The sequence below is a fragment of the Cervus canadensis genome, chromosome 10 (genome assembly GCF_019320065.1).
Source record: "Cervus canadensis isolate Bull #8, Minnesota chromosome 10, ASM1932006v1, whole genome shotgun sequence".
Taxonomy (NCBI): domain Eukaryota; kingdom Metazoa; phylum Chordata; class Mammalia; order Artiodactyla; family Cervidae; genus Cervus; species Cervus canadensis.
The window spans coordinates 30,389,020-30,414,840 of record NC_057395.1 but is presented as its reverse complement, the minus strand read 5'-3'; the positions used below and the strand labels follow the sequence as shown (position 1 = coordinate 30,414,840).

The window sequence follows — 25,821 nt, the reverse complement described above, 5'->3', positions numbered from 1 at the left end:
GAACTCCCAACAGTGGCGTATGGAGAGGAGAACAGTTGAAAATCAGAGTTTTTCACTCATAGAAACTTACATGTTATATAGGCAGTGGAATACTATTCAGCCATAAAAAAGAACAAAATAATGCCATTTGCAGTAATATGGATGAAACTAGAGATTATCACACTATGTGGAGTAATTCAGAAAAAGGAAGACAAGTCCCATATGATACCACTTTTATGTGAAATCTAAGCTATGACACAAAAGGAGCTTATCTATGAAACAGAAACAGACTCACAAGATACAGAGGACAGACTTGTGTTTGCCAAGGGGCAGGGAGGGAGGGAGAGGGATGGACTGGACTTGGGGTTTGGTAGCCCGCCAGACTCCTCTGTCCGTGGAATTCTCCAGGCAAGAGTGCTGGAGTAGGGTTTCCCTGGTGGCTCAGTGCGGGAGGCACAGGTTCGATCCCTGGTCTGGGAAGATCCCTCATGCTGCAGGGTAGCTCAGCCAGTGTATCAGAACTGCTGAGCCTGTGCAGAGCGCAGGAGCTGCAACTGCTGAGCCCGTGTGGTGCAGCAACTCCTGAAGCTCTCGCACCCCAGAGCCCCTGCTCCACAAGAGAAGCCAGTGCAATGAGGAGCTTGCGTGCTGCGACTAGAGAGTTGCCCCTGCTCTTGCAACTAGAGTAAAGCTCATGCAGCAGCGAAGACCCAGCACAGCCAGAAATTTTTTAAATTATATATAAAAAAAGGAATGCTGGAGTGGGTAACCGTTCCCTTCCCCTGGGGATCTTCCCAACCCAGGAATCAAACCTGGGTCTCCTGCATTATAGGTAGATTCTTGACCGTCTGAGCTACCAGGCAACCCCAGATACAAATTGTTACATTTAGAATGGATAAACAGCAAGGTCCTACTGTATAGCACAGGGAACTATATTCAATGTCCTGTGATAAGCCATAATGGAAAAGAATGTTTTTAAAAAAAAAAAAAAAGAATGTAAAAAGAAATAAATTTTTTAAAAATTGTGCATGTTGGTGCCAGGTCCTGGATTAGTGCTGGAAATGCAAAAATGAATGAGATTGGGTCCCAGCCCTTAAGGAGTCAGCAGCCTAGTGAGAAGGCCTCTCAGGGAACAGGGAATCATGGGACCAGGGGCCACAATAAGCAGAGGGTGTCACCGGAGCCCAGGAGAGGAGATCCTCCATGGGGACTGTCCTCAGAGTCAATGAAAACATGTCATGGCTGAGCAAGGCAGAAGGGAGCAGGAATGAGCTGGGATCTGCAGCAGGATTGTTCTGGGGGTGAGAGGAATAGCTTGGACACAGGTATAGAGGCAGAATTGATTTGTAATAGGCCACGCTTGCAGGTCCCTGGGCTTCCCTGGGAGCTCAGCTGGTAAAGAATCCACCTGCAATGCAGGAGACCCCAGTTCGATTCCTGGGTTGGGGAGATCCCCTGGAAGAGGACATGGCAACCCACTCTAGTGTTCTTGCCTAGAGAATCCATGGACAGAGGAGCCTGGCGGGCTACAGTCGGAAACACTGAGCGACTAAGCACAGTAGTGCAAGTCTCCCAGCTGATCTGGCTTTGCTCTCCCCCAACCCCCTGCCCCAGAGCCCTGAGCCTTTGTCACCCTCCCCTCCCCCACCTGCCTTCCTTTCCCTTCCCTTCCATCTGTCTGCCTTCTTTCCTTCTGATTTTGCTATTCTGACTACCCATTGCCAAGAACCTTTTACAAGGGATGGAGACTTTTAAATGACATCACATTTAACTTGCAGTCAGTCCTCCAGATGCATGGATCAGATGTAAAACCCTGGGATACGTACTGACTGTACTGCACCATTTTATATCAGAGACTTGAGCATCCAAGGGATATCCTTGGGGATGGGATCCTGGAACCAATCCCCTGCCAATACAGAGAGACAACTGTGTTTTGTTTTGAGAAGTAGAATTTGCCACCGCATTTTAAGTCTTTGTTATTAGGAGAGTGAAAGGGGCGCAGCTTTCCAGTTTCTCTGAGACTGCTACAGACCCTTTATGGAGACCTTCATGACCTAAAATGCTTGGTCCAAAAGCAGGAGGCAAGTGCTTTGTTTTTTCGGTAGGGGAAAGGTGTAATCAGCCAGCCTGTTCATTCCCAGGCTTTGCACAAATGAAGATAGTATTGTAATTTCCAAAAATTTTGTAGACCTTTCAAGATGGTAATTGTAGGACTAATATTGTGGATTGAAAATATCTACTAATATCTGAAGTTACTCTGGAGTTACTCACAAATTTAACTGAATCTGTGTTGTATTCATCACAACAGCCTCTGTGCATATCTGTGAAATGGTCAAAGATGTTTACTTAGCTGTAGACCAGAGGTTGCAAGGTGGGATGCCGTGGACTTGCCCTAGCCTACACAAACGTGTTGTCTGCCTTATGCAATGTTGGTGTGTTGGTTTTGCTGTTTTTCTTGTTGTTTAGTCTCGAAGTCATGTCCGACTCTTTTGCAACCCCATGGACTGTAGCCCATCACCTCCTCTGTCCATAGAATTCTCCAGGCAAGAATACTGGAGTGGGTTGCCATTTCCTGCTCCAGTAGATTTTCCCAGCCCAGGGATCTGCGTGCAAGCAGATTCTTTACCACTGAGCCACCAGGAAGCTCTTAATCTGAATTAGGTTCCAGTACTTGAAAGCAGCAGACATTTTAGGTGGGGAACTGCTGACCGTGTCCTGCTATCTTTTATAGTCTAGCAAGCAGAAGCCCAGCATTACTTGTCCTGAATCACACAGCCCTGGGCGCAGATTACCAGGCTCTTGGCTTCCTCCCCATGACTCCTTCCATCACATCTTAATGCTGTTCTGAAAGACCACAGCACTTGTTTTTTTCTCATTTCAGTTTCCACAAGCCCCCCTCCACCCGGAGTTGTCACCCCTTCTCAGAACCTCCTCCCCTCCAAGGCTCTGCGTGCCAATCATTTCCTTCTCCCCTGTCATCCCGGCTCCCTCAGTACAGCTGATCCTGAGACAAGTACAAGTGCCTTATCTAATTAGGGAATTGAATAAACTCCAGAATCAACTTGTAAAGACTTATTGAATGCAAACTTAAATAATTTCAGCATGTGTCATCTTGAAAAAAAATCGCATAAGCTTCATCTGCATAAGAATCCAATTTTCATTTGGCTTCATGTTCATGAATATCACAGTGTTAAGAACACCGGCCCCAGCCTTCTGGATGTGGAGATGTCAAATCCCACCTTGCTGTCTTCAGAAGATCTGTCGTAACCATTTCAAAGAAAAATAAGGCCCTTTATTCGACTAAGCAAAAGAAATTATCTTTTAAAACTCCACTTAACAGTGATTAGGACAGAAAGTAATGTCATGGAAGCAAGTGACATTGTAAAAAAAAATTGGAAACAGGTAAGGGAAATAGAAGTAAACGGTCAAGTTCAAGTTTACTCCTGGAGGCTGACGGCAAACCTGGCTCCTAGCTATGGAAAGGGCTGTCAGTCGTGATGGTCCTAATCCACTATAAATAAAACTTGAAAAGCACTAAGGAACTGATGACTTTTTCTTTTGTTCCTGTTGGGTTGGAAGTCCTCATCCTCCAGTCAGATCATGTAACTCAGACTTGATTTTCTGGCTCATCAGCTGGTGTGTCTGTGGTTCATTGGCAGCTGTTCTCTTGTAGGTTCTATATTGAGAGCATCTCATACCTGAAGGACAATGCCACCATCGAGCTTTTCTTCCTGAATGCCAAGTCCTGCATCTACAAGGTAAGAACTACTTCTTCCTGTTTGGAGTTTTCTGTTGAAATCTGAAAGTCTCCTTTGTAGCTGGGAATCCCAGCTTGCTGCCCTTAATGCGATGCTATTGATTAGTAGAAAGTGTGTTAGTCACTCAGTCATGTGCGAGTCTGCGACCCCATGGACTATAGCCCTCACAGGCTCCTCTGTCCAATGGATTCTCCAGGCGAGAATATTGGAGTGGGCTACCATTTCCTTCTCTATGGGATCTTCCTGACCCAGGGATTGAACTCCGGTCTCCTGCATTGCATCCACTACTTCTATTGATTAGTAGAAGTAATTTCTAAATTAATGGCTATAAATAAATGAGAACTCCAAGGAGCTAAAGCTATCAAGTGTTTATAACATGACTCCTTCCAATCCTGTAACCATGTTATGGCTCCTTGGAGGTGTTTCTTAACTTGATTAGGAGTCTCCTTAACTTGGCAACTGTGACCTAAGAAGGGAAACCCAGACTAGTGTGACAAATGCACTAGGTCTCATAAGGATAAATGAGCCTCTTATAACCAAATGCATGTATATTTGATCATTTTTGGATATTCTGGAAGTATCTCTCAAAAGGATGCTATTGGTACTTTGGGTGGGACAACTTTTTAAATTTATTGAAGTCTAGCTGATTTAGTGGCGGACAGGAAAGCCTGGCATACTGCAGCTTGTGTGGACGCAAAGAGTCGGACACGACTTAGTGACAGAAAAAGAACAAGAAGTTGATTTACAATGTCTTTGCTGTACAACAAAGTGATTCATTTATACATATATTCATTCATTTTTGTATTCTTTCCCATTGTGGTTTACCCCGGAATATTGAATATCATTCCCTGCACTGTGCAGTAAGGGCTCTTGTTTTTCCATTCTATATATAGTAGTTTGCATCTGCTAATCCCAAGCTCCCAATCCATCCCTCCCCACCCCAACCCTCTTATCAACCACTGTTCTCTATGGCAGTGGGACATTTTTTTAACTGTGATAAAATTTATCATGGTAACCACTGATAAGTGTATATTAACACCTAACAGGTATCACATGTTTACCTTATGCAATCACTCTTACCATCTATCCACAGAACTCCTCATCTTACTAAACTGAAACTCTGTATCCCTTAAACAATAATTCCCTATTCTCTGGCAACTTCCATCCTACTTTCTATTTCTCTGTATTTGATTATTCTGGGTCCCTCACATAAGGGGACTCCTGCAATATTTGACCTTCTGTGTCGGGTTTATTTCACTTAGCATAATGTCCTCAAGGTTCATCCATATTGTATCATGTGTCAGAATTTCCTTCCTTTTTACAGCTAATATTCCATTGTATGCATTTTCCACCTTTTGTTTATTCATCCATCCATCAGTGGATACTTGCATTACTTTCACTTTTTGGTTGTTAGGAGTAATGCGGCTATGAACATTGTTGTTTCGTCTCCGACTCTGCAACCCCACAGACTGCAGCATGCCAGGCTTCCCTGTCCTTCACTATCTCCTGGAGTTTGCCCAAACTCACATCCATTGAGTCAATGATACCATCCAACCATCTTATCCTCTGTCACCCCCTTCTCCTCTTGCCCTCAATCTTTCCCAGCATCAGGGTCTTTTTCAGTAAGTCGACTCTTCATATCAGGTGGCCAAAGTATTGGAGCTTCAGCTTCAGCAGCAGTCCTTCCAGTGAATATTCAGGGTTGATTCCCTTTAGGATTGGCTGGTGTGATCTCCTAGATGTCCAAGGGACTCTCAAGAGCCTTCTCCAACACCACAATTCGAAAGCATCAATTCTTCAGCCTCCTTTAAGGTTCACCTCTCACATCCGTATGTGACTACTGGGAAAACATAGGTTTATAAGTTTCTATTCATATCCCTGCTTTCAGTTGTTTGGGGTGAATACCCAGAAGTGGAATTGCTCAATCATGTGGTAATTCTGTTTTTCAGTTTTTTAGGACCTGCCTTACTGCTTTCCATAAAGACTGCATCATTTTATATTCCCACCAACAGCACATAAAGATTCCAAATTTGCACATCCTCACCAACACTTACTATTTTCTGGGTTTTCAAAAAAGAAACCAAACAAACAGCCATCCTAGTAGTGTTAGGCGATCTCTCTTTGTGGCTTTGATTTCCGTTTCCCTGATGATTAGTGATGTTGAGCATCATCTCGTGTGCTCCCTGGCCACTTGTACGTCTTCTTTAGGGCCATGTCTCTTCATGGGACAGTTCTTAATTGAGTGGGACAGTCTCTTGCATCCAATTCCCCATATTCTTGTAGTGTTTCCTTTCACTCGATAACCCAAAATGTCCACAGAAAATTTTGAGGACACACTCCGTCCTGGGGTTGAGAACCGTAACTAGGACAATGTATTTAAAGTAAAGACCCACTCTGCACCCGCCAACAAACCTCCTTCTGTCTCATGAGTGCAGCCTTAGGCCAGCTCATTAACAGCCAGGGAGAGGGATTGCTGATACCTACTCTCGTGGCACCGTGGTGGGCTTGGCGCTGAGTGATCTCTGTAAGTTATGTGGCTGAAACTTTGCACCACCTCTGAAGTGAATACTCTTCTTTATCCTAGCTTTCTCTGTGAGGCAGCTGAGACACAGGGTGGTTATGAGATTCACCAGGGTTGCATATCGACTGAATGGCTGACGCTGGCAGCCTGACTCAGGATCACAGAGCTCAGCCTTTGGGCTGCACTGTGCCCGTGCGGCCAAACCCTCCACAGAGAACTTCAAAGCCAGGTACACCTGTTGTGACATGGTCAATGGCTGTGTTCAAAGGAGTTCCCATCCTGCTGCCTATACTTTTCCTGCTTAACTAAACCCAGCTTTGAGGGACTGCAGCAACCCACCACACGTCGAAGCACACACATGAGACTTGAAATGGTCTATCAGCCATCACTTTTCCTTCTAGAATGATTTCAGCACCTCACTGCACAAAATAGTTCCACAAAATGCAAGTGTTCAAAATCCTGGAGGCTATGGTAGTGATCAAATTCACCCTGTGAAAGAACCTCACTCGCTGACAGTTGCTGAATCAGGACTTAACCTGAGCTCAAGCTCAGGGTACTCTGGGTAGAGTATTTGGGGATTTTGCTAAATGGCAGCACAAAGATGCTAAATGTCGTTCTAGGGATTTGTGGTTTTCTTTCTCTCTCTAAACCTCATTTTCTCAGTATAAAGTGAAAATAATACCAGCCTTACTTATCTCATAGGTAGCAAGTGTCTGATGGCCTTTGCTTAGTCCATGTGAAAGCCGTTTGAAAGAAAGAAACAGTGAGGACTTGTCCACAAGGGGGCAGACTTGGGCAGTAGATACTTAGAAAGTTGCTACTGGTGTGAGATCGCCATCAACCCTGGCAAGTGAAAAGTTGCCCCCAGATTGTGCTTATCCAGGCCCCTGGGTTAAGGGAGCAAACATGGTTTCTCTCAGAGTTGTTCAGTTCAGTCTAGTCACAGATGCTGAGCTGAAGGTGATGACTTCGGTGTTTCTGAATCATGATCACAGAGGTTTCTGGGATTAACGGGAAATAAAAAGAAATTCCCAGAACTAAATATTATAGGTTCCCCAAGTGGAGGAGGTGATACATTAGGAACAAGCTACATATAGGGTCCAGGATGCCCATAGCATCAGCCTGCCTGCAGACCTGAGTGCCCTTCTAGGGCCCCCGCTCTCTCTTCTCAGCATCTGTCCTGGAGCATAGTGAGTCCTGCCAGTGAGCCGGAGATGGCTTTTCTGATGGTGACAAAGGAGATGGAATCACGTCACAAGGCCACCTGTCTCTCATCATCAAAAAGAATATTTTTATTTGCATAATTGACACAGCATATAAAATTTTCCTTTTAATTTTATTGGAGTATAGTTACAATGCTGTGTTATTTTCAGTATACAGCAAAATGATTCAGTTATATATATATTCATTCTTTTTTAGGTTCTTTTCTCATATAGGTTATCCCAGAATATTGAGTAGAGTTCCCTGTGCTATACAGTAGATCCTTGTTGGTCATCTGTCTTATATATCATAGTGATTGTTGTTGTTCAGTTGCTCAGTTATATCAGATTCTTTGTGACCCCAGGGACTGCAGCATACCAGGCTTCCCTTCACTATCTCCCAGAGTTTGCTCAAACTCATGTCCATTGAGTTGGTGATGCCATCCAACCATCTCATCCTCTGTCGTCCCCTGCCTCTCCTGCCCTCAATCTTTCCCAGCATCAGGGTCTTTTTCAATGAGTTGGCTCTTCACATAGGTGGCCAAAGTATTGGAGCTTCAGCATCAGTCCTCCCAACGAATATTCAGGCTTTATCTCCGTGCATAAAGGTGTGCGTGTGTTTATCCCAAGCTCCTGATTTATCCCTCCACCACCACGTTTCCTCTTTGGTAACCGTAAGTGTGTTTTCTATATCTTTAAGTCCTTTCTGTTTCGTAAATAAGTTCATTTGTTTCATTTAAACATTTCTTTCACATATATTACGTTATGCGAGACTCACAAGTGAGATGGAATCATCGCGTTTACTGAGGGAGGAAAGTGGTGCTGGAGAGAGTTAATAACTTAGTCAAAGACAAGGAACCTGAAGTGGTGGAGCAGGCTTGGCACCACTGTAAACATGCAAAGATGGCAGGAGGCTCTGGAGCAGAGTGATTCTGATTAGGGATTTGGATTCCTGGGTTCCTTCCTACCTCTGCGTCTTAGCAACTGCAATAAATGTGGACACCTTCTGTGATGTCTCCAAGCTTCATTTTCCTCTTCAGTTGAATAACAATATTAAAAAACCCAAACCCACCAGCTTCTTGGGAAGATTAAGCGAGATAGACGTGAATGTGGCCAGCACCCCACCAGGCACGTTATTAGCTCCCATTGAGGTAGAATTGCTCCCTTGGAAGCAGACCCAAGTTCCTCCTGGCTGCAGTCTTCTGTGTGCCGCCCACACTGCCCTCTTGCGACTTGAGGAACCCGAGAGCAGGGCCAGACACATCCCTGGCGAGTGATGCTGATACTGGCTGACCCAGCACCCTCCCTGTGGCTTGGGAAGCAATTCCTACAATGTACTAGAATCAAAATCTACGTTGTTCAGATACAATAAGCTGTTCATTCCTGCTTCCTCCAACTTATTTCATTCACTTAAAAAAAAAAAGATTATTATTTTTTTAAATATTTATTTATTTGTTTGGCTGGGCCAGATCTTAGTTGCAGCTTGCAGGATCTAGTTCCCTGACGAGGGATTGAACCAGGACCTCCTGCATTGGGAGCACAGACTCTTAGCCAATGGACCATCAGGGAAGTCCTTCATCCACTTTTAACACATTAATGTTTATGCTTATCTAAGTAATATATGATATAGTTTAAAAGTCAAGAGGCTGTTTATGAAAAAGAGCCCACCCCCCACCACTTCCAACAATTTTAGCTGTTTCTTCTGGTATTTGCCTCTCTCTGCTTCTAAATAATTGGGACAGGGTCTTATTCCTTGATTTATCCATTTTTTATATAGGTGAGGACTGAGGTCTCCTATGCACCCACCCACACTTTCCCCTTCCCATTTCTCTCAGTGTGGTGATACCACAATCCTAGGCAAAAGACATACCCATCAGCATTACCATTATTATGACTAACCCAAGTAGCATCCTAGGGTTTCGATTCCTTTATAGACAACCGGTTATTTTACCTAAAGGTAATGGCCATTTTGCCATTACTTGCTTTAGTTTCTATCCATCCATCTTTTTTTCCCCAAAAGCTCCTACAGATTTTCAAATGTCTACTGACGTTAATTTCCATATACATCAGGTAATTTATCTGTTCCTCTCTTTGGCTGGGTTTTTTGTTGTTGCCTTTGTTGTTCTTCCTGGGACCTCCCTTTTGGAGCACTCTGTCCTTCTGCTCTTGTCTGAATGTAGCCTCATTTGCAGCCCTCAGCCCAGGATGTCCTCGTTTCTGTCCCATCTTTCCTTCACCCCAACTCTGGAGTAGGTACTTTGCTTCCTGGGTCCCAGGTCTTCCTGTGTTTTTACACTTTTGTTTCACTGGAGAACGTCCTGCACTGATCCAGGGAAAACGTATATGGGAAGTAAAATGTTGGGGTCCTTGCACACCTGAAAAAGTCTTTGTTTTACCTTCACATCTGATTTCATAGTTTGACTGGATGTGAAAATACAGAATGACCTCTCTCAGTATATCACAGGTGTTGCAGCAGAGTCTTCAAGAGTTGCTCTGGGGAAGTCTGTGTCTGTAAGTGGACACTGTAAGTGGACTGCCCCCACCATGACCTCCATGGGATCTGTTAGGATTTCCTTCTATTCCCCTTTATCTGAAATTGCAGGATGGTGTGCCTTGAAGTAGGTCTTGGTAAACCCACTGTGTTGTGTAGATGGACACTTTTAGTCTGGAGATTCGTATTCCTCTTCATTTCTGGCAGGTTTTTGGTATTATTTCTTGTATGATGTCTCTTTGTTTCCTCTCTGCCCTCCTTCTGGAGCCACCATTAATCAGAGGCTGGGCATGACCTCCTGCTTTGACATCTCATTTCTCCTATTTTCCTTCTTTGTCATTTTGCCCTACTTTCTAGAAGATTTTCCTCAATGTTATCTTTAATCTCCTCTATTAACCTTTGCTATCATGCTTTGAATTTCTCAGACTCCTTCATATTAACTGATTTTTCTTTAGATACATATAATCCTATTATTGTCTTTGAACCAAATATCCCCTTATCTCTCCAGTAATATTAATTATCATGCACATTCTGTTTCTTTTCAGTTCTTTTTGTTTGCTGTTGATTTATTTTGGTCTCTGTCTTTTATGTGGGCTTCCCAAAAGGCGCTAGTGGTAAAGAACCTGCCTGCCAATGCAGGAGACATAAGAGACACCGGTTCAATCCCTGGGTCAGGAAAATCCCCTGGAGGAGCGCATGACAACCCAGTCCAGTATTCTTGCCTGGAGAATCCCATGGACAGAGGAGCCTGGCAGGCTACAGTCCATGAGATTGCAAAGAGTCAGACATGACTGAAGTGACAGAGCAAGCATGCACTCTGCCTTTCATGTAGGGGGCTTTCCATCCATAACTAAGAGTGAGACCCTCAAAAGCTCCCACTGCCCAGGTGGAGATGGGCCCCTGTGTCTGTGTCCCGTGGCAAGCTCGTTCTTTCAGCGGGAACCCCAAGTATCAGTGCTTGGGGTCTTTTCTCGTGACTCTTCATTGCCTTATTTCACTCCTGGGATGTCAGCTCCCACTGTAGCATCTGGGGGAGGGAGTGGCCTCCACTGGGGTGTAGACCTCCTTTTTAATCCCTGCTCTCTCTGCCCACTTCATCCCAGCTTCCTATGTATCATCTTCTCCAGAGAACCAACCTCTTGTCTCTTCAACAGCACAAAAATGAGGGAAGGTGTTTTGTTTATTTATCTTGTCATTTTCCCCAAACCACAAATGCCAGCTCCCACCCTCCACTCTTCCTTCACCAGGAGGCAGAAAACATAACTACAGTGGCTCCTCTCTCACTTCTCCTTTCTTTTCAGTCCCCCTATTTTCTACCAAAAGAGCAGGAAATAACAGTCATAATCTGTCCAGGATGCAGAACGTTAGAATCCGGTCACCAGTGACCAGGGCTGGAAGTATTGGCTTTAAGTGGAGCAGGAGGAGGTTTAGAAAGGGGTCACTGATGCCCCATGTGGCCATTTTGCTCCAACAGCGTTTCTGTTGTTTTTCAACTTGGTTGTGTTTCAGGTGGATGATGGAAAGGAAATTTATGGCCAAGGGTTGGATAAAACTCATTCAGAAATGTGTGTCTGGTTCCTAGGAAAACTCACATGGGAAGTGGGCCTGGGATGATGTGTGTTTCCTAGGAAGCGACACAGGAAACCAGAGCTCCTCCTGCCAGGCTTTCCATCTGGCCGTCTCTCTCCTGGGATATGGCTTCCTCTGTCAACTGGAGAGGCCCATCAGTTAGTCTGGCCAGGGGACAGTGGACTTGTCATGCTAGAGGGAGCGATGGGGTGGGCATGGACTCTAATCCCAGCACTTTCCCCACCTTCAGGATGGAATCCTGCCTGCTTGGAATTCTCCACTGGCAGAGTGAGATTTCTGTCAAAAATTAGTTGCTGCAATCATTTTCAAAAGCTTTGCAATACAACAATTTCTAGGTCATAAAATGCCAAGTGTTTTTTTCAATTTTTAGGAAGAAGGGTTCCCTTAGATGGTAGATCTTAAAGTTATAAGGAAATAGAGAACTCTGCAGTCCAGCCTCTAGGTGTCTTCAGTGACATACCTTCCAAGAGACAGGAAGAGAGGCTCACAGGCTGAAGGACCTTACACTGCTATTCAGTCCCTCGGAGGAGTTATCTGATCTTCAGCTGACTTAAGTTGGGTGGAGTAAGGGACTGGTCAAGATGACCAGCTGCCTTGTTATGAATCTCACGTTTAAACTGAAGGGGATGATCATCCACTCTTTAAATAAATCCACCCATCACATTTAAATGCTTGATCTCAAAATGTATCTTGTCAAATATTATAACCAAAGAGGCAGGACCCCTGGTCACCATCTGAAGATGCACAGAAATATGTCTTGTTGGGTTGGAGGAAAAAGTTGGCACTAAGTACATTTTGATAATCATCTTCTCTTGACGTATCACTGAACCAGGTGCATAGTCAATGCTCAGGGAATTAGCAAGTTTGGAGCCTACATGTCTCCATTGAGAAGAGCGTGTTAAAAAAAAAAAAAGCTTAAAATCCCTCCTTTGTGCTGGGGTCTTGTCCAGCCTTCTGCGCTGAGATGTCCCCATTGAACTGAGAACATATGATTAAAGTTTGAACAGTCATCCCTGGTCCATATTTGCTACTTGGATCTAAGTACCATCTTCTTACTGAAATTGAAATAAGCAGTCTTTATCTAAGATCTTCCAGGAGGTTTGCTAATGAGCAGATAATATCTCTTCTGAAGATGAGAGAAACAAAAGCCCAGAATCAAGTCCCACAAGACAAAGGAACCAATGTAAACATTCATCTCAGACTCACAGAATCCCAGTCCTTATCTCTTAGATGGATGCATGCCGGCTTGGTGTGTGTGCTCACATGACAGGGAGAGGAAGGGAAAGAAGACAGAGAGGGACTTCCCTCTTCAGCTCTCTAGAAAGAAACTCACACAGACCCATCATCTGGGCTGTGCCTGTGATCTCCATAGGAGAGAGTCCTCAAGATCATGAAATGCACTGTATACCGTGGACACTGCGAGAAATCCCCAGGCCACCAAGTGCGAGTGCCCCAGACAAACATGAAGTGACTTGATGGATGAAAATCTGGCAAAGGGCTCAGAAAGAGAAATTGTGCAAGACCACATCAGTCTCATCCTGCACCCCAGCCCCTCACTGCCTGGGGGCACCTTCCTGTAGCCACTGCGGGTTGTGCAATGAGACGGGGCAGTCACCGGGAACAGCGAGGCTGAGTGTGGGTGTGAGGACCCACTGGGGTGATATACACGGTGACCAACATATAGACACGTGTAGACACACACTTGCACAATGCTTCCCACCTCTTTTTTTTTAAAGTCTTCTTAAAGATTCCAATAAATTCTAAAACATAAATGCTAAAAAAAAAAAAAATGAACAAAACTGTGAACAGAACAGAGATTCTGTGGAGTTCAGACCAGGGAACAAAAAAAATAATAATACAGACTTGATCTTTGTGGTGTGTCTTAGAGTGTCCACATCACCTGTACAGTTCCACTTCACCAGACTCAGTACAGTACTTGAAAAAGAAATTGTTCTCCTGGGAGTTCCTTGGTGGTCCGGTGGTTAGGACTCACTATGGCTTCCAGTGCAGGGGCCATAGGTTTGACCCCTGGTCAGGGAACTGAGTTCCCACAAGTCACAAGGCATGGCCAAGGAGGAAGGAGTGAAGAAAGAAAGAAAGAAAAGAAAATGTTTTCCTCATTCTACTGATGAGAAAACTGAAACTCGAAGAGGTCCAGTGATGTATTTATTCAAAGTCCCAAAGTAGAAAGTGTCTTAAAGAGGATGGCAGGAAACCATCTTCTTCAGGCGTTTTGTGGGTGCAAAGAAAGATGGTTATTACAATTGGTGAAGATTTTACTAGGAAAACTATTGGACAACCCTGAAGGTTGTTTTGCTTGAACTTTGCAGAGGTCACCCTCATGGAAATCTCCTCAACCTACCATGTGGTTGCTTATCATCTTTTCTGTATAATTCTTTCATGAATCTTCCATGAAAGCTGGACTTTCTCTCATTCCTGACCATGGAGGGATATTTTTTGTTAAGATTCTCAGTTGAGTCTGAAGACCACCACGAAGGTCCCCGGAGCAAGGTAATCGTGATGAGTTCCTCCAGCTTTCAGGACTTTTGGAGAATGTCCATAACACCTGCCACTTGGGGGTCTCATGGGGCTCTTTCTTTGGAACACTCGGAGACCCTCAAAGTAGAAATCTTTCTGAGAATATTGTTAACTCTGAGACTGCTGATAAATGACCTCAAGCCTCTTCCTTTAGCGACTTAATCACCTGGGATAAAATCTTGTGGAGTGGGAGAAAGTGGCATCATCTTCCCAGCCCTGTCTGAACATACACACACACACCCTTGCAGAGTCACATTTTGTCTTTGCATACCATGTATCAAAAGATCAGAGAAAGCAGCATGCGTTATTCAGTAGAAAAAGTATAACAGTGCTTTCCTGGTGGCTCAGGGGTAAAGAATCCCCTGCCAATACAGCAGACACAGGATTCAATCTCTGGGTTGGGAAAATCCTCTAGAGAAGGAAATGACTACCCACTCCAGTATTCTTGGCTGGGAAATTCCATGTACAGAGGAGCCTGGCGGGCTACAGCCCATGGGATCACAGAGTTGGACACAATCAGACACAATTTAGCATCTAAAAAACAATACAGTAAAAACATATCCAAAGGACCTGTGAACTCCGTGACATCACTTTCCCTCCTATCAGCATCTCCCTCTTACCAGTGAATCTCAAAAGAAAATGACTCCATGCCCTTCAGACCACCTTGGATTCCCAAGGAAGACTAGCTCAGCAGACAGCCCTGCTCTGCAGATCCCCCACCCCAATGGCTCTCGGAGCCCTGGAGACACAAAGGAATGTCGCACGTTCAGCCCGTGGGTGGTGCCAGATGGGAAAACACCCGTACCCCTTCCTTGAAGGGCCTTCTGTTCCCTATCCTCCTCTGATTCATCCTCCGTCAAAGGAAAACCCAGCGCCCCAAGAAAGCATAAGGTTTTTGCATGCACTCTTTGTGGTCTTCTTCAGTTAATCTGCTCTGCTTGAGCAGAAACACTTGAAAGAAGCCCCCTCTGTTCAAGAAAAGCCAGATAAGGAAAAGGTGGAAGGTGGAGTCATCTCTCGAATGTTCTGTGGGAAGTGGACGCCTGGAAACATCTGTCCACTCCTCCCCATGGGGACTCAGCTCTCGGGGTTCGAGGCACAGTGGGAAATGTGTGGTGTGGGCAGGAAGCCTAGAGCTCTGCTCCATCTCAGGGGAGTTTTAAAGGTAAAAGTCACCTGGCAGGGCCAGGGATGCAAAAGGGAAGGTTTCATCCTTTGTAAACCTTGTGTTGTATACAGACCTCAGGGAACTGGGCAGATTGCATAGTAGGAAAGAATTTTCTTCCCAGTTGGAGGATCTCTTCCCCTGGCCCCCATTCCCCAGTCCTAGATTGGGTCTTATAAACACCATTTAGATCTCTGAACTGACTCCTCTGAGGACAGACAATGTGGTGATTTTTTTCTTTTTTTCAGATTTATTTTTTATTTTTGGCTGTGCTGGGTCTTCGTTGCTGCTCCCAGGCTTTTTCTAGTTGCAGCAGTCATGGGCTACTCTTTGTTGCAGTGCACAGACTTCTTATTGTGGTGTCTTCTCTTGTGGAGCATGGGCTCTAGGGACATGGTCTTCTGTAGTTGCTGCGCATGGGCTTAGTTGCTCCGTAACATGTGGAATCTTCCCGGACCAGGGATGGAACCAATGTCCCCTGCATTGATAGGCAGGTTCTTAACTAGTAGATTATCAGGGAAGCCTAATGCTGTGATTCTTGAACTCAATATTAAACAGAATCGGTGAGAAGGAATACTGCAGCTCTTTCTCATCAGATTTTACAAAAGTGGGGGGATGTCTGGGCCACCTTATTTTTCAATCCTTCTTCCTCTTACTGATCACGTTCTGGCTCTCAGTGTTTTTAATATCTTCACTGGGAGATGGTCAAGAACAGAGAAGGTGGAAACTCACCCCGTTTAGAGTTGCTAGTTTTCATTTACCCTAAGGACACATGCAGTTGGTAAGAAAGAATTCATATAAATCAGGTCAGTGTTAAATGGGCATCTTAGGTAGCTTGACTCTGAAAAATGGTACGTTACAATTAATGTTGCCCCATGACTAGGGAATGGCAGTTCCCCCCAGGACTGCAGAATGGACTGTGCAAAACCAAATCAATTAGAAAATGACCACCGTCCACCCTCCCCACATTTGTCCCCTCCCCAAAGGTGTGGATGTTTTCCTTTAGCAGATGAGTCGAGTAATGAACTAAAAACCATGTGCACATGTTCCAGGGCTGTTCCTGATGGTTGGTTTTAAGTTGGCCTCTCCTGGGATGTTAACTATTAGCCACTGTTGACCATCGCCTGCAACCTCGGTGTAAATGTTTGACAGAGCACACACACCGATACACCCACAAGCACACACTGGTGACTTCAGGAAGTCGATTGGTGGGAATGGAAAAGCGTATAGTGCGAGTAGAAATGATCCATTGTGGAAACCCTGGACAGTGTTTCTGTTAAATCATTTGTCCACTGTTAAATGATTTACATTCAGATGGGACCTGGTAATCCCAGGACTGCAATTCCAGGCATTCCTCCACACTCCAGCACTGACAGTCTGTATCAATTACAGTGGCCGTAAAGCTCTTTCAGCTGGTTAAGCATAAAGAATTATTGTCCCCGATCCATCCACGTCTCTCTTAGCTCGCACTCCTAGGTAGTTTGGTAGCAAACATTATTATCCATCTTTGAAATTCCTAAACCTGAAGGAGCCTGCAGGATATCCTCCCCTCTAAAGATACAGGTGTGCTTTAGTGCATTGTTTTGAAATACAGGGGCAAGTCCTGGACCACACAAAAATCTTCAGAAAATCCATGAATCAGAATTTGGTTTACAATTCAAAGAAAAGTAACTTGTTTTGGTTGTGCTGGGTCTTCATTGCTGCGCTCAGGCTTGCCCTAGTTGTAGCAAGCAGGGCTAGTCTAGCTGCGGTGGCTTCTCTCTTTGCGGAGCACCAGCTCTAGGGTGCGGGCTTCAGCAGTTGTGGCACATGGGCTTAGTTGCTCTGCAGCATGTGAGATCTTCCCAGACCACGTATCAAACCTGTGTCCCCTGCATTGGCAGATGGATTCTTAACCACTAGACCACCATCAGGGAAGTCCTGAGAGAAACGTTTTTAAACTTTCTGCAGTGAGTGAAGAGCCTGTTTTTGCTCTGACATCATGGTAGTCAACAGCTACCTTGAAGTATTGAGTACATGAAGAAATGTGTCTCATACAACTGGGAAACTGTATTTTTAACTTTATGTAACTTTAAAGAGTCCTAACTCCATCATAACCTTTTCTCCAGCAAAGTCTTATTACTGGTTCTGAAGTAGAGTTTACAAAGAAAAATGCATGTGGTGATCAAGTAACCTTAATCCATCAATTAATCAGATTGACAGATTTGTAAAAAGTTGGAGACTGATCCATTCCTTAATTTCTCATGAAGACCTAAAGATAAAGCCCCGGAAGTGACTGTGTAGACACAGGACCATTGGAGCTCTTATAAGAGCTGTAGAAATGATGTCAGGGAGCATTTGGGTCCAAGTAATTCAGAAAAGATGTTCTATGGGTGTTTGAGATTCTGGGTAACATCTCAGATAAGAAGGACCTCTCCTCTTTCGGGGGAGATCATAAAGAAATCATTGTTAAAGTACCAAACTTATCTTACTTGGTTTTCCTTTCAGGAGCTGATTGATGTTGACAGTGAAGTGGTGTTTGAATTGGCCTCATATATTTTACAGGTAAGTTGTTTCCCTTCATCTTTGTATTCCAGGGCCATACACAGAAGAAATAGGAATAAGACACCTCATGAATGGCAGTTGTTATAGCCACTGGCTCTTTACTCCTTATTTTTTAGCCACAAGCAGGAAAGAGCTATTAGGGAAACTATACCATAGCAATAAACAGTGTCTCCTCTATTCTCTGTTCTTGTCCAAAATTTTAAGACAGTATCTCTCTGCAAGGGAAAATTGTGAGTATAACCTGAGATTGGGAAACTGAGATCATCTGGTGACCCCCTCTTCTTCATGTCACTGGAGAAAGTCAAGTGAAAAAACTAGAATTTAATTGCCAGGAGAAGCATTGTCATGAAAGACGAGGAAAATACCTTTAAGCTTGTGTGGAAAAAGAGGGATCGCCGAATATTAGCCACAAGGGCAAGATCAGAAACACTGGCAGAATGAACCGAAATGATGTCATTAACTTTTTCCTTCAGCAAAGATTTATTGAGCAACTACTGTGCTCCAGGCATTATGCTAGATTCATTACAGACTCCATGGTCCCCCCCCCCCCCGCCCCCAGAAGCCCCACAGTACAAGACAAAACAGCTAGTACCATAAGACATAGACACATAGTGCTACCCAGACACATGTCTGGGTTCAGAATCTTTACAGTGGAAAAAGTTAGATCAGGGCTTAGAAGTGGAAACTTTCCTTTTCATTATAAATTGCTTTCTGTGTATAGAACTTTCTAAAGTTTGTCTCCTATTCAGGTGGTAAATGCATGCATCCTTCCTTAATTATATTCTCGTAGCTGATAGGATAAAATAGCAGTCAGTTGGAATGATTCGATAGAGGAGTTCATGATTCTACAGTGCATTTAAAAATCTGTAACACGGATCAGAATGAGTCACTGATGTTGAATTTTCTTCTTCTACAGGAGGCAAAGGGAGATTTTTCTAGGTGAGTTTACCTAAGTTTTTTGGCTTAAAAATATATTCTATTGCATCTGTATGAAAAGAAACTATTGTGTTATTCTTCATAGGAGGTCAGTTTATTAATATTATATATTAATGATGAAATCCAGTTCCCAACTTGTCAGTGGAAAAATTACATCAAGCAGAGAAGATGTAGTAATAGCAGGAGAATATTCGGTACCAAATGAAAGTTACTAGGGATTTCCCTAGTGGTCCAATGGTCAAGACTACCGAGGGTGTGGGTTTGATCCCTAGTCAGGGAACTAAGATCCAGCATGCCACATGGCACGGTCAAAAACTGAAAGAAAAAAAAAGAAAGTTACTAAAGGGCTGCCATTAGACGTTTTTTTCCCCTCTTTTAGTTCCAACCCTGAACAGACAAAATGCCAGCCTCTAAAAAATACCTTAATGAAAGTGTTAAACATAAATACCCTACTTCTACTTTCCTTCCTTTCCTGGATATTACATTAGGGAGAGAACAAAAATAGACTTAACTGTGGGGAAAACTGTGCCCTGCTTTAATAACTCTGTAGACCCACAAACTTCATTCTCAATCTTTCATTTCATTAAGCATGGCCCATTGACTAGCAGGGCTGTATTGCCAGTCTTTCCTGATCTGTAGTGGAGTCAGATAGGGGGTGGTCACCATCCACCAACACAGCTGTCTGCTCGAAAACAGATACCATTCCTGGAATTCTGTTTTACTAGACACCCCTGAGGGAAGCCTCCAGAACAGCCCATTCTTTAGAATTGAGGCCTAGAGACATAAAGATTAACCTCATGTACAAGAAAACAGCATCAGGGCATATGATTCTGGCCCATTGAAAGGAAATTAACAAAAGTGGTATGAAAAGCATGGATCCCTACTTCTTTTCTAATAAAGAACTTGGATGTTTTCTCATGCTTTGGGGAATCTGATCTGTAAATGTAACCTAACCTACTTCACTTGGTATCTACCTCTACTTCTCCAGCTTTGTCAAGTTCATGCTGACTAGGTTTTCAGGTCTTAGCTGCCTTCTCTCTATTCCCCATGCATTTGAAGGCTTTCTAACAAAGGCAGAGGCATATGTTCTCATTCAGATATCTCAGCAAAAGCAAAAAAATTCTTTTACAATGTAAAACAAGGGTCAGTAAGCATTTTCTGTAAAGGGCCAGATAGTGCACACATGGGTTTTGCAGGCCACCCAGTCTCTGTTGCAATTAATCACTTCTCCCTTTCTAAGTGCAGAGCAGCCAGAGATAGTAGGTAATCAGATGAGTATATCGGTATTCCAATAAAACTTTATTTATAAACTCAGAAATTTGAATGTCATATACATTTTCATATACCACAAAATAATCCTCTTTTGACCTTTTTCCCAACGTTTTAAGATATTTTTCTTAAGATTTTTTCCCCCAAACCATTCTTAGTTCACAGGCCACATAAAAACAAGCAGGGGGCTGGATCTGGCCAGTGGGTTGCAGTGGGCTGACCCCTGTTCCTAAAATATAGTCCCTTCAGCTCAATTTGATTATTTGTAGAAGGAGACCTCCAGGCCCCTTTTATTTAGGTTTCCCAAGTTCTTGCTATGAAACAGAGGTAGTCCATTTTTTTTGGATGAAGGTTTATTTATAGCCCTAGCAGGAGACCTTGGACATTGTAGGTGGTCGATAACCATTGACCAAATGGGTTTAGGGAAACATTTTCAGGATTTAGAAACTATACTTTGTTCTGTTTTTCTTTGTTAGTTTTTTATGTCCTTCATTGCATCTGAGGCTCTTGATAAGTTCAGGTTCATATCTATTGAAAAAGGGCTCAGGAGTCCCATGAAAAAAAGGTTTAATAACCACAGATCTAATGACCTCCATCGTCTGGTCTACTCACTCTGAAGGTACTTTTATCCCCCTTTTCTTTCACCGGCTCTAAACTCTGCTGTAAATATTATTTATTTTTGAGAGTCCCCTGACAGGATGGAATGTGAGCCAGGAACAGCATCATCTGGCCCCACAGATCCTGGGAACATGGGGCCACAAGGGTGGCCAGCAGTGAGGGGGGCAGGCCTGGCCTCCAGTAACTCATGGCCCCCTCATGAGCTTGTGGAATGCCAGCTCGTTGGCTGCAGAGAAACAAAGGACCCTGGTTTGACTTCATTTGTCAAAGTGTTCCATCGAAGTTTGTTTGTAGCAGCAGCTGTCAGGAGTGAGAAATAGCTGTCAAGGGAGGGGAGAGGTCAGACACCTTATCTAAAAGGTCACTTTATCTCCCAACATAAAACTCACATCACAGAAGATAGGATTCCCTGATAAACACTGTTCTCCATAGGAGTCCACAGTTAGTATGCTTGAGTGGCCTGGAGTTTGGAACCAGAGAAGAAATTCAAAATTCCTTGTTAATATCTTCCATCCATATCTGGGAAAATCCCCATAACACTGAAGTGGACCTCATCTGATATGGTGGCTGAACATCAGGTGTTTTAGATGTCCCCTTCTCAGAATTAGTATTGGAGAATGTTGTTTTTGCTCTATTAATAATGAATGCCAGATTCTACATTCTTAATTGTGTTTAACTGAATAGCTTTGACTTATATGCATGCTCAGTTACTCAGTTGTGTCTGACTCTTTGTGATTCCATGGACTGTAGCCTGCCAGGCTTCTCTGTACATGGGATATTACAGGAAAGAATACTGGAGTGGGTTGCCATTTTCTCCATGGGATCATCCCGATCCCAATCATCCCAGGGATTGAAACCGTGTTTCTTGCATCTCCTGCATTGGCAGGTGGATTCTTTACCACTGAGCCACCTGGGAAGCCTTTGATTTATATACATATCCTGTAAATAAAATGCATTTTCCTGAGCAATATTTGTAACATAAGATGTCAGCTTAGAACACACAGAGCACTGTGGAAGCCTTTTATATAACTCGTGGTCCAGGGCTTCATTCTGAGACCTCCTGGAATCTGGAAGATCCAATAACCTTTTAAATGAATGGCTGCACACAGATGGCAAAGGAACTCTTCATAACCCGTGCATGCGTGTGTGCTAAGTTACTTTAGTCATGTCCTACTCTTTGCGACCCCATGGACTGCAGCCTGCCAGGCTCCTCTATCCATGGAATTCTACAGGCAAGCATCCTAGAATGGGTTTCCATGCCCTCCTCCAAGGGTTCTTCCCAACCCAGGGATCAAGCCTGCATCTCCTGCATTGCAGGCGGATTCTTGACCCACTGAGCCTCCTGGGAAGCCCCTTCATAGCCTGAAGATCCTGAATCTCTGCCATCCTTTTTAAAAGGTTACTTTGCCCAGGATGTTATTATCCTATACATTTACATTTCAGGGAATAGATACAGATTACATTTATGTAGAATGAGTGTTGAAACTCTACATATTATGGGAACTCTCTGGCAGTCCAGTGGTTAGGACTTGGAGCTTTCACTACTGTGGCCCAGATTTAATCCCTAGTTGAGGAACTAAGATGCTATAAGCTGCTCAGTGCAGAAAAAAAAAATCCACATCTATGGGAGCAAGTTCCTTGATGCACAGGAAGAAAAGTGTTCTTTTAACAAAAGGGAGAAGTTGAAAGTGCTGATACTACTTTACTAGATTAAGAACTATGTAGGGTCAGCCCAGAGCCACAACTACTCTTTCTCGTGAAACTCACAGCTGTTCTGTTTCTTCTTTTGGACTCTTTGCTCAGCAGACCCCTGAAGGCTGATTCTTACGTAACCCCCTTTTCCTTCCAGTTAATGGAATTGTTCACTTCCTTGTTTTATTGAACTTAACAATGAAATCTTGGGTTTAGTTTGCTGAAAGAAAGTGAGAGAGGAATAGATGGATGGTAAGTGTTGTTCACAACAGGAAGAAATACATATCACCCATGTCCATATTCTAGCATAGAGTGGACAAATTCATAAGATATAGTGAAAGGTTGAGGAAATCATCTTATCTAAAAATAATATTTTCTCCTTTGTAGTATTTTCCTTAACACAGCATGTAGTTATCATATTTCATTTCCTGGTACATGCATATGTTTGAAAACATGAATGTCCATCAGCAATGAGGAAATCAGTGGAGTTGGCATTTCTGTTTAAAAACAATTGAATAGCCTAAGAACTGTCCATCATGGCAGCTACACAGGCAATATTAGGGTGAAAAGGCTCAACACAGTTTTAAAAACAAACAGTTCTCCTTTGATAATCTCTCCTGAGCATTAGTCATTAGCTAACACACATTTCCCAGGATTTATATGTACTTTATTCACCACAACCTCTGCAGTGGTTTAAATGCCAAGCCCTGACTTTTCTTGTTTTAAAAAAAAATTTTTTTTAAACATTGGATTTCTGTAGAAAAATAATATTCTCATCTTTAAAAGGTCAAAAAAAAAAGCTAATGCAGGGAACACCTAATTTAATCAACTGAACAGGACTTTCAAATTGTATAGTTACATTCTAATTTAATAGGAGATTTCTTAGTATACTGTACTAAGCAAGTTACTACTTATAGAACTTGATTTTTTTTTTGCTTTTGTCCCTAAAGAGATCTTAACTGAAAATCCTAGTGTCTAATCTTTATACTCTGGTTTTGAGAATAGCCTCACTTTTTACCTTCTGCCAGCCCTTCTGAAAGTGGGCCACCAAATAAAAGGAAAAAAGATCATTTTAAACATTTTACCAAATTAGTGAATTGATTAAAAATACTTTATGCTACCAGGACATCCCCAGTGTTCCAGTGTGGCTAAGACTCCATGCTCCTAATGCAGGGAGCCCAAGTTCAATCCCTGGTCAGGGAACTAGATCCCATATATCACAACTAAGACCCAGGGCAGCCAAATAAATAAATAAAAATATTTTGGGGCTTCTGGTGACTCAGTGGTAAGGAGTCCTTACCACTCCTGCCAATGCAAGAGACAAGGGTTCAATCCCTGATGTGGGAAGATCCCACATGCCTTGGAGCAAGTAAGCCGAGCGCCACAGTTTTTGAGCCTGTGCTCTAGAGCCCAGGAACTGCAACCGTTGAGTGCACGCGCCGCAGCTGCTGAGCCCGCATGCCGTAGAACCAGTGCTCCACAGCAAGAGAAGCCGCGGCAATGAGAGAAGCCTGTGTATCGCCACAAGAGAGTAACCCCCACTTTCCACAACTAGAGAAAAGCCCATGGAGCAATGGAGACCTAGCCAAAAAATAAAGTTATTTTTTAATAAAGTTATTTTAAAAATAAATATATAATTAAAAAAAATAAGTCAAGGCACAGTTATATAAGATTAAAATAAATAAATTCCCAAGTCACACTACCTTTGATATAAAGAATCATGCACAAATTAATAGGGACTAGTAAAAAGTAAAATTGGTTCTGTAGAATTTTTTGTGAACAAGATTTACAGAAACCAGATCAGGACAGCTCGGTTACTTGGGGCCACCTGTTGGGACCTGGAAATATCTTTGCTACAGATAACCGGATGTATTAATGAAAAGTGAGAGTCGCTCAGTCGTGTCCGACTCTTTGTGACCCCATGGACTGTCCATGGAATTCTCTAGGCCAGAATCCTGGAGTGGGTAGCTTTTTCATTCTCCAGGAGATCGTCCCAACCCAGGAAACAAACTCAGGTCTCCCGCTTTGCAGGAGGATTCTTTACCAACTGAGCTATCAGGAAAGCCATGCTAATCATTGAAAGGCTTACGAGGACCAGTAAGCAAGCAGCACTTGAAAAAGGCTTGTACTGAGGAAATCCCATGTAAAGATCTGTGAGTCACATTTTGCTTACCTGTTAGGCAAAGCTTATCATATGCTTGCTTTAAAGATGATGGCAAGCTGCCCTCCATCTACAGCTTCTCAGTTCCAAATAAACACAGCAACCATAGTCAAAGAAGTTTCTATGATACCTGTACCGAGTTACAGGCTGGTCCTAGTAAGACAATATCTGCTGCTCAGAGTTCCAGGGTCAGTAAGAGTCTTACTGTAACCTTGATTTATCAAACTGCAGATTTCTAATTCTCCTTAATAATGATAATGCTACTTTTAGATACAGAGCAGCACGTTACTCCCTCAACAGAAATGAATAGTGGTCCTTCATTAACAAAAAAAAAATTGATTTTTAACTCCATTTTAGATGAGAAATTGGAGTATTTATTTGTCCCGAAAAATTCCTTTCAGCTTCCACAGATTTGCTCTAGAAGAACAGTTAGAAGCAAAAAAAAAAAGTGAAGATCTTTTAATATTTTACCTTCTGTAAACCATGAGACCATGTATTCATTAAGAGAGAGAAAATGAAATTTCTGTGGGGAAAAAATATACCCTCTTGATTTTTTTTTGTTCTTTGTGTGATATCTGTTCTGCATTTTTTTAAGAGCATTTGTGAATTAATGCAATGAAATAATACTTACTGGTATCTGAAAATTCCAGGCTTGTAGGTGTTGTGGGTTGTTTTTTTTTTTTTTTTGTCTTTTTGTCAGACTAGGTGATGATGCCTTTTAGGTAGTCATAGGTTAAAGGAGGACTTCCCAGGTGACTCAGTGGTAAAAAGCCTGCCTGCCAATGCAGGAAACTCAGGAGGCTCAGGGTTTCATCCCTGGGTTGGGAAGATCCCCTGGAGGAGGGCATGGCAACCCACTCCAGTATTCTTGCCTGGAGAATTCCATGGACAGAGGAGCCTGGTGGGCTACAGTCCATAGGGTTGCAAAGAGTCAGACATGACTGAGGCCCCTCAGCACACACACACATGCAGGTTAAATGAAGAGTTTTAAAAGATCAACAGGAAAAGAAGACAAAGGGCTGACTTTCTTATAAAAGACTTTTTTGGTAACATAAACATTTATATAGATTACTATCTTTTAAAAGATGACAGCATTATTTTCTTGCCCTGTTAAGAGAGTATTGAAAGTTATTAATCACAGGTGGTGGTCTATAAATCACAATTCTGAGCCTACTAACATCATTACTTTGCACTTACATAAGTGGTTTTACTACTGCAAGTCAGAGCTCAGTTTTATAGCAGTCTTAGAGCATTTGATCATTTGGGGTATATTTTCCTACAGTGTTTTAATTGGCCTCTTGAAAGAAGGCAGCTGGTATGATCATATAGTAAGAGAAATAGATTTACTGAGACTTTTAGA

The 25,821-nt window shown here is 43.1% G+C and overlaps 1 protein-coding gene across 3 annotated transcripts in view; it reads left to right on the top strand.

The window, feature by feature from the left end:
* FRMD4A (FERM domain containing 4A) overlaps nucleotides 1-25,821 on the top strand; it is a 368,918-nt gene that overhangs the window by 216,387 nt on the left and 126,710 nt on the right. For all 3 annotated transcript variants that reach the window (XM_043480351.1, XM_043480353.1, XM_043480352.1), the window contains exons 5-7: nucleotides 3,653-3,737; nucleotides 17,729-17,785; nucleotides 18,702-18,724. In XM_043480351.1, coding sequence (XP_043336286.1) covers nucleotides 3,653-3,737; nucleotides 17,729-17,785; nucleotides 18,702-18,724 — 165 coding nt within the window. The remainder of the gene's footprint in view (nucleotides 1-3,652; nucleotides 3,738-17,728; nucleotides 17,786-18,701; nucleotides 18,725-25,821) is intronic.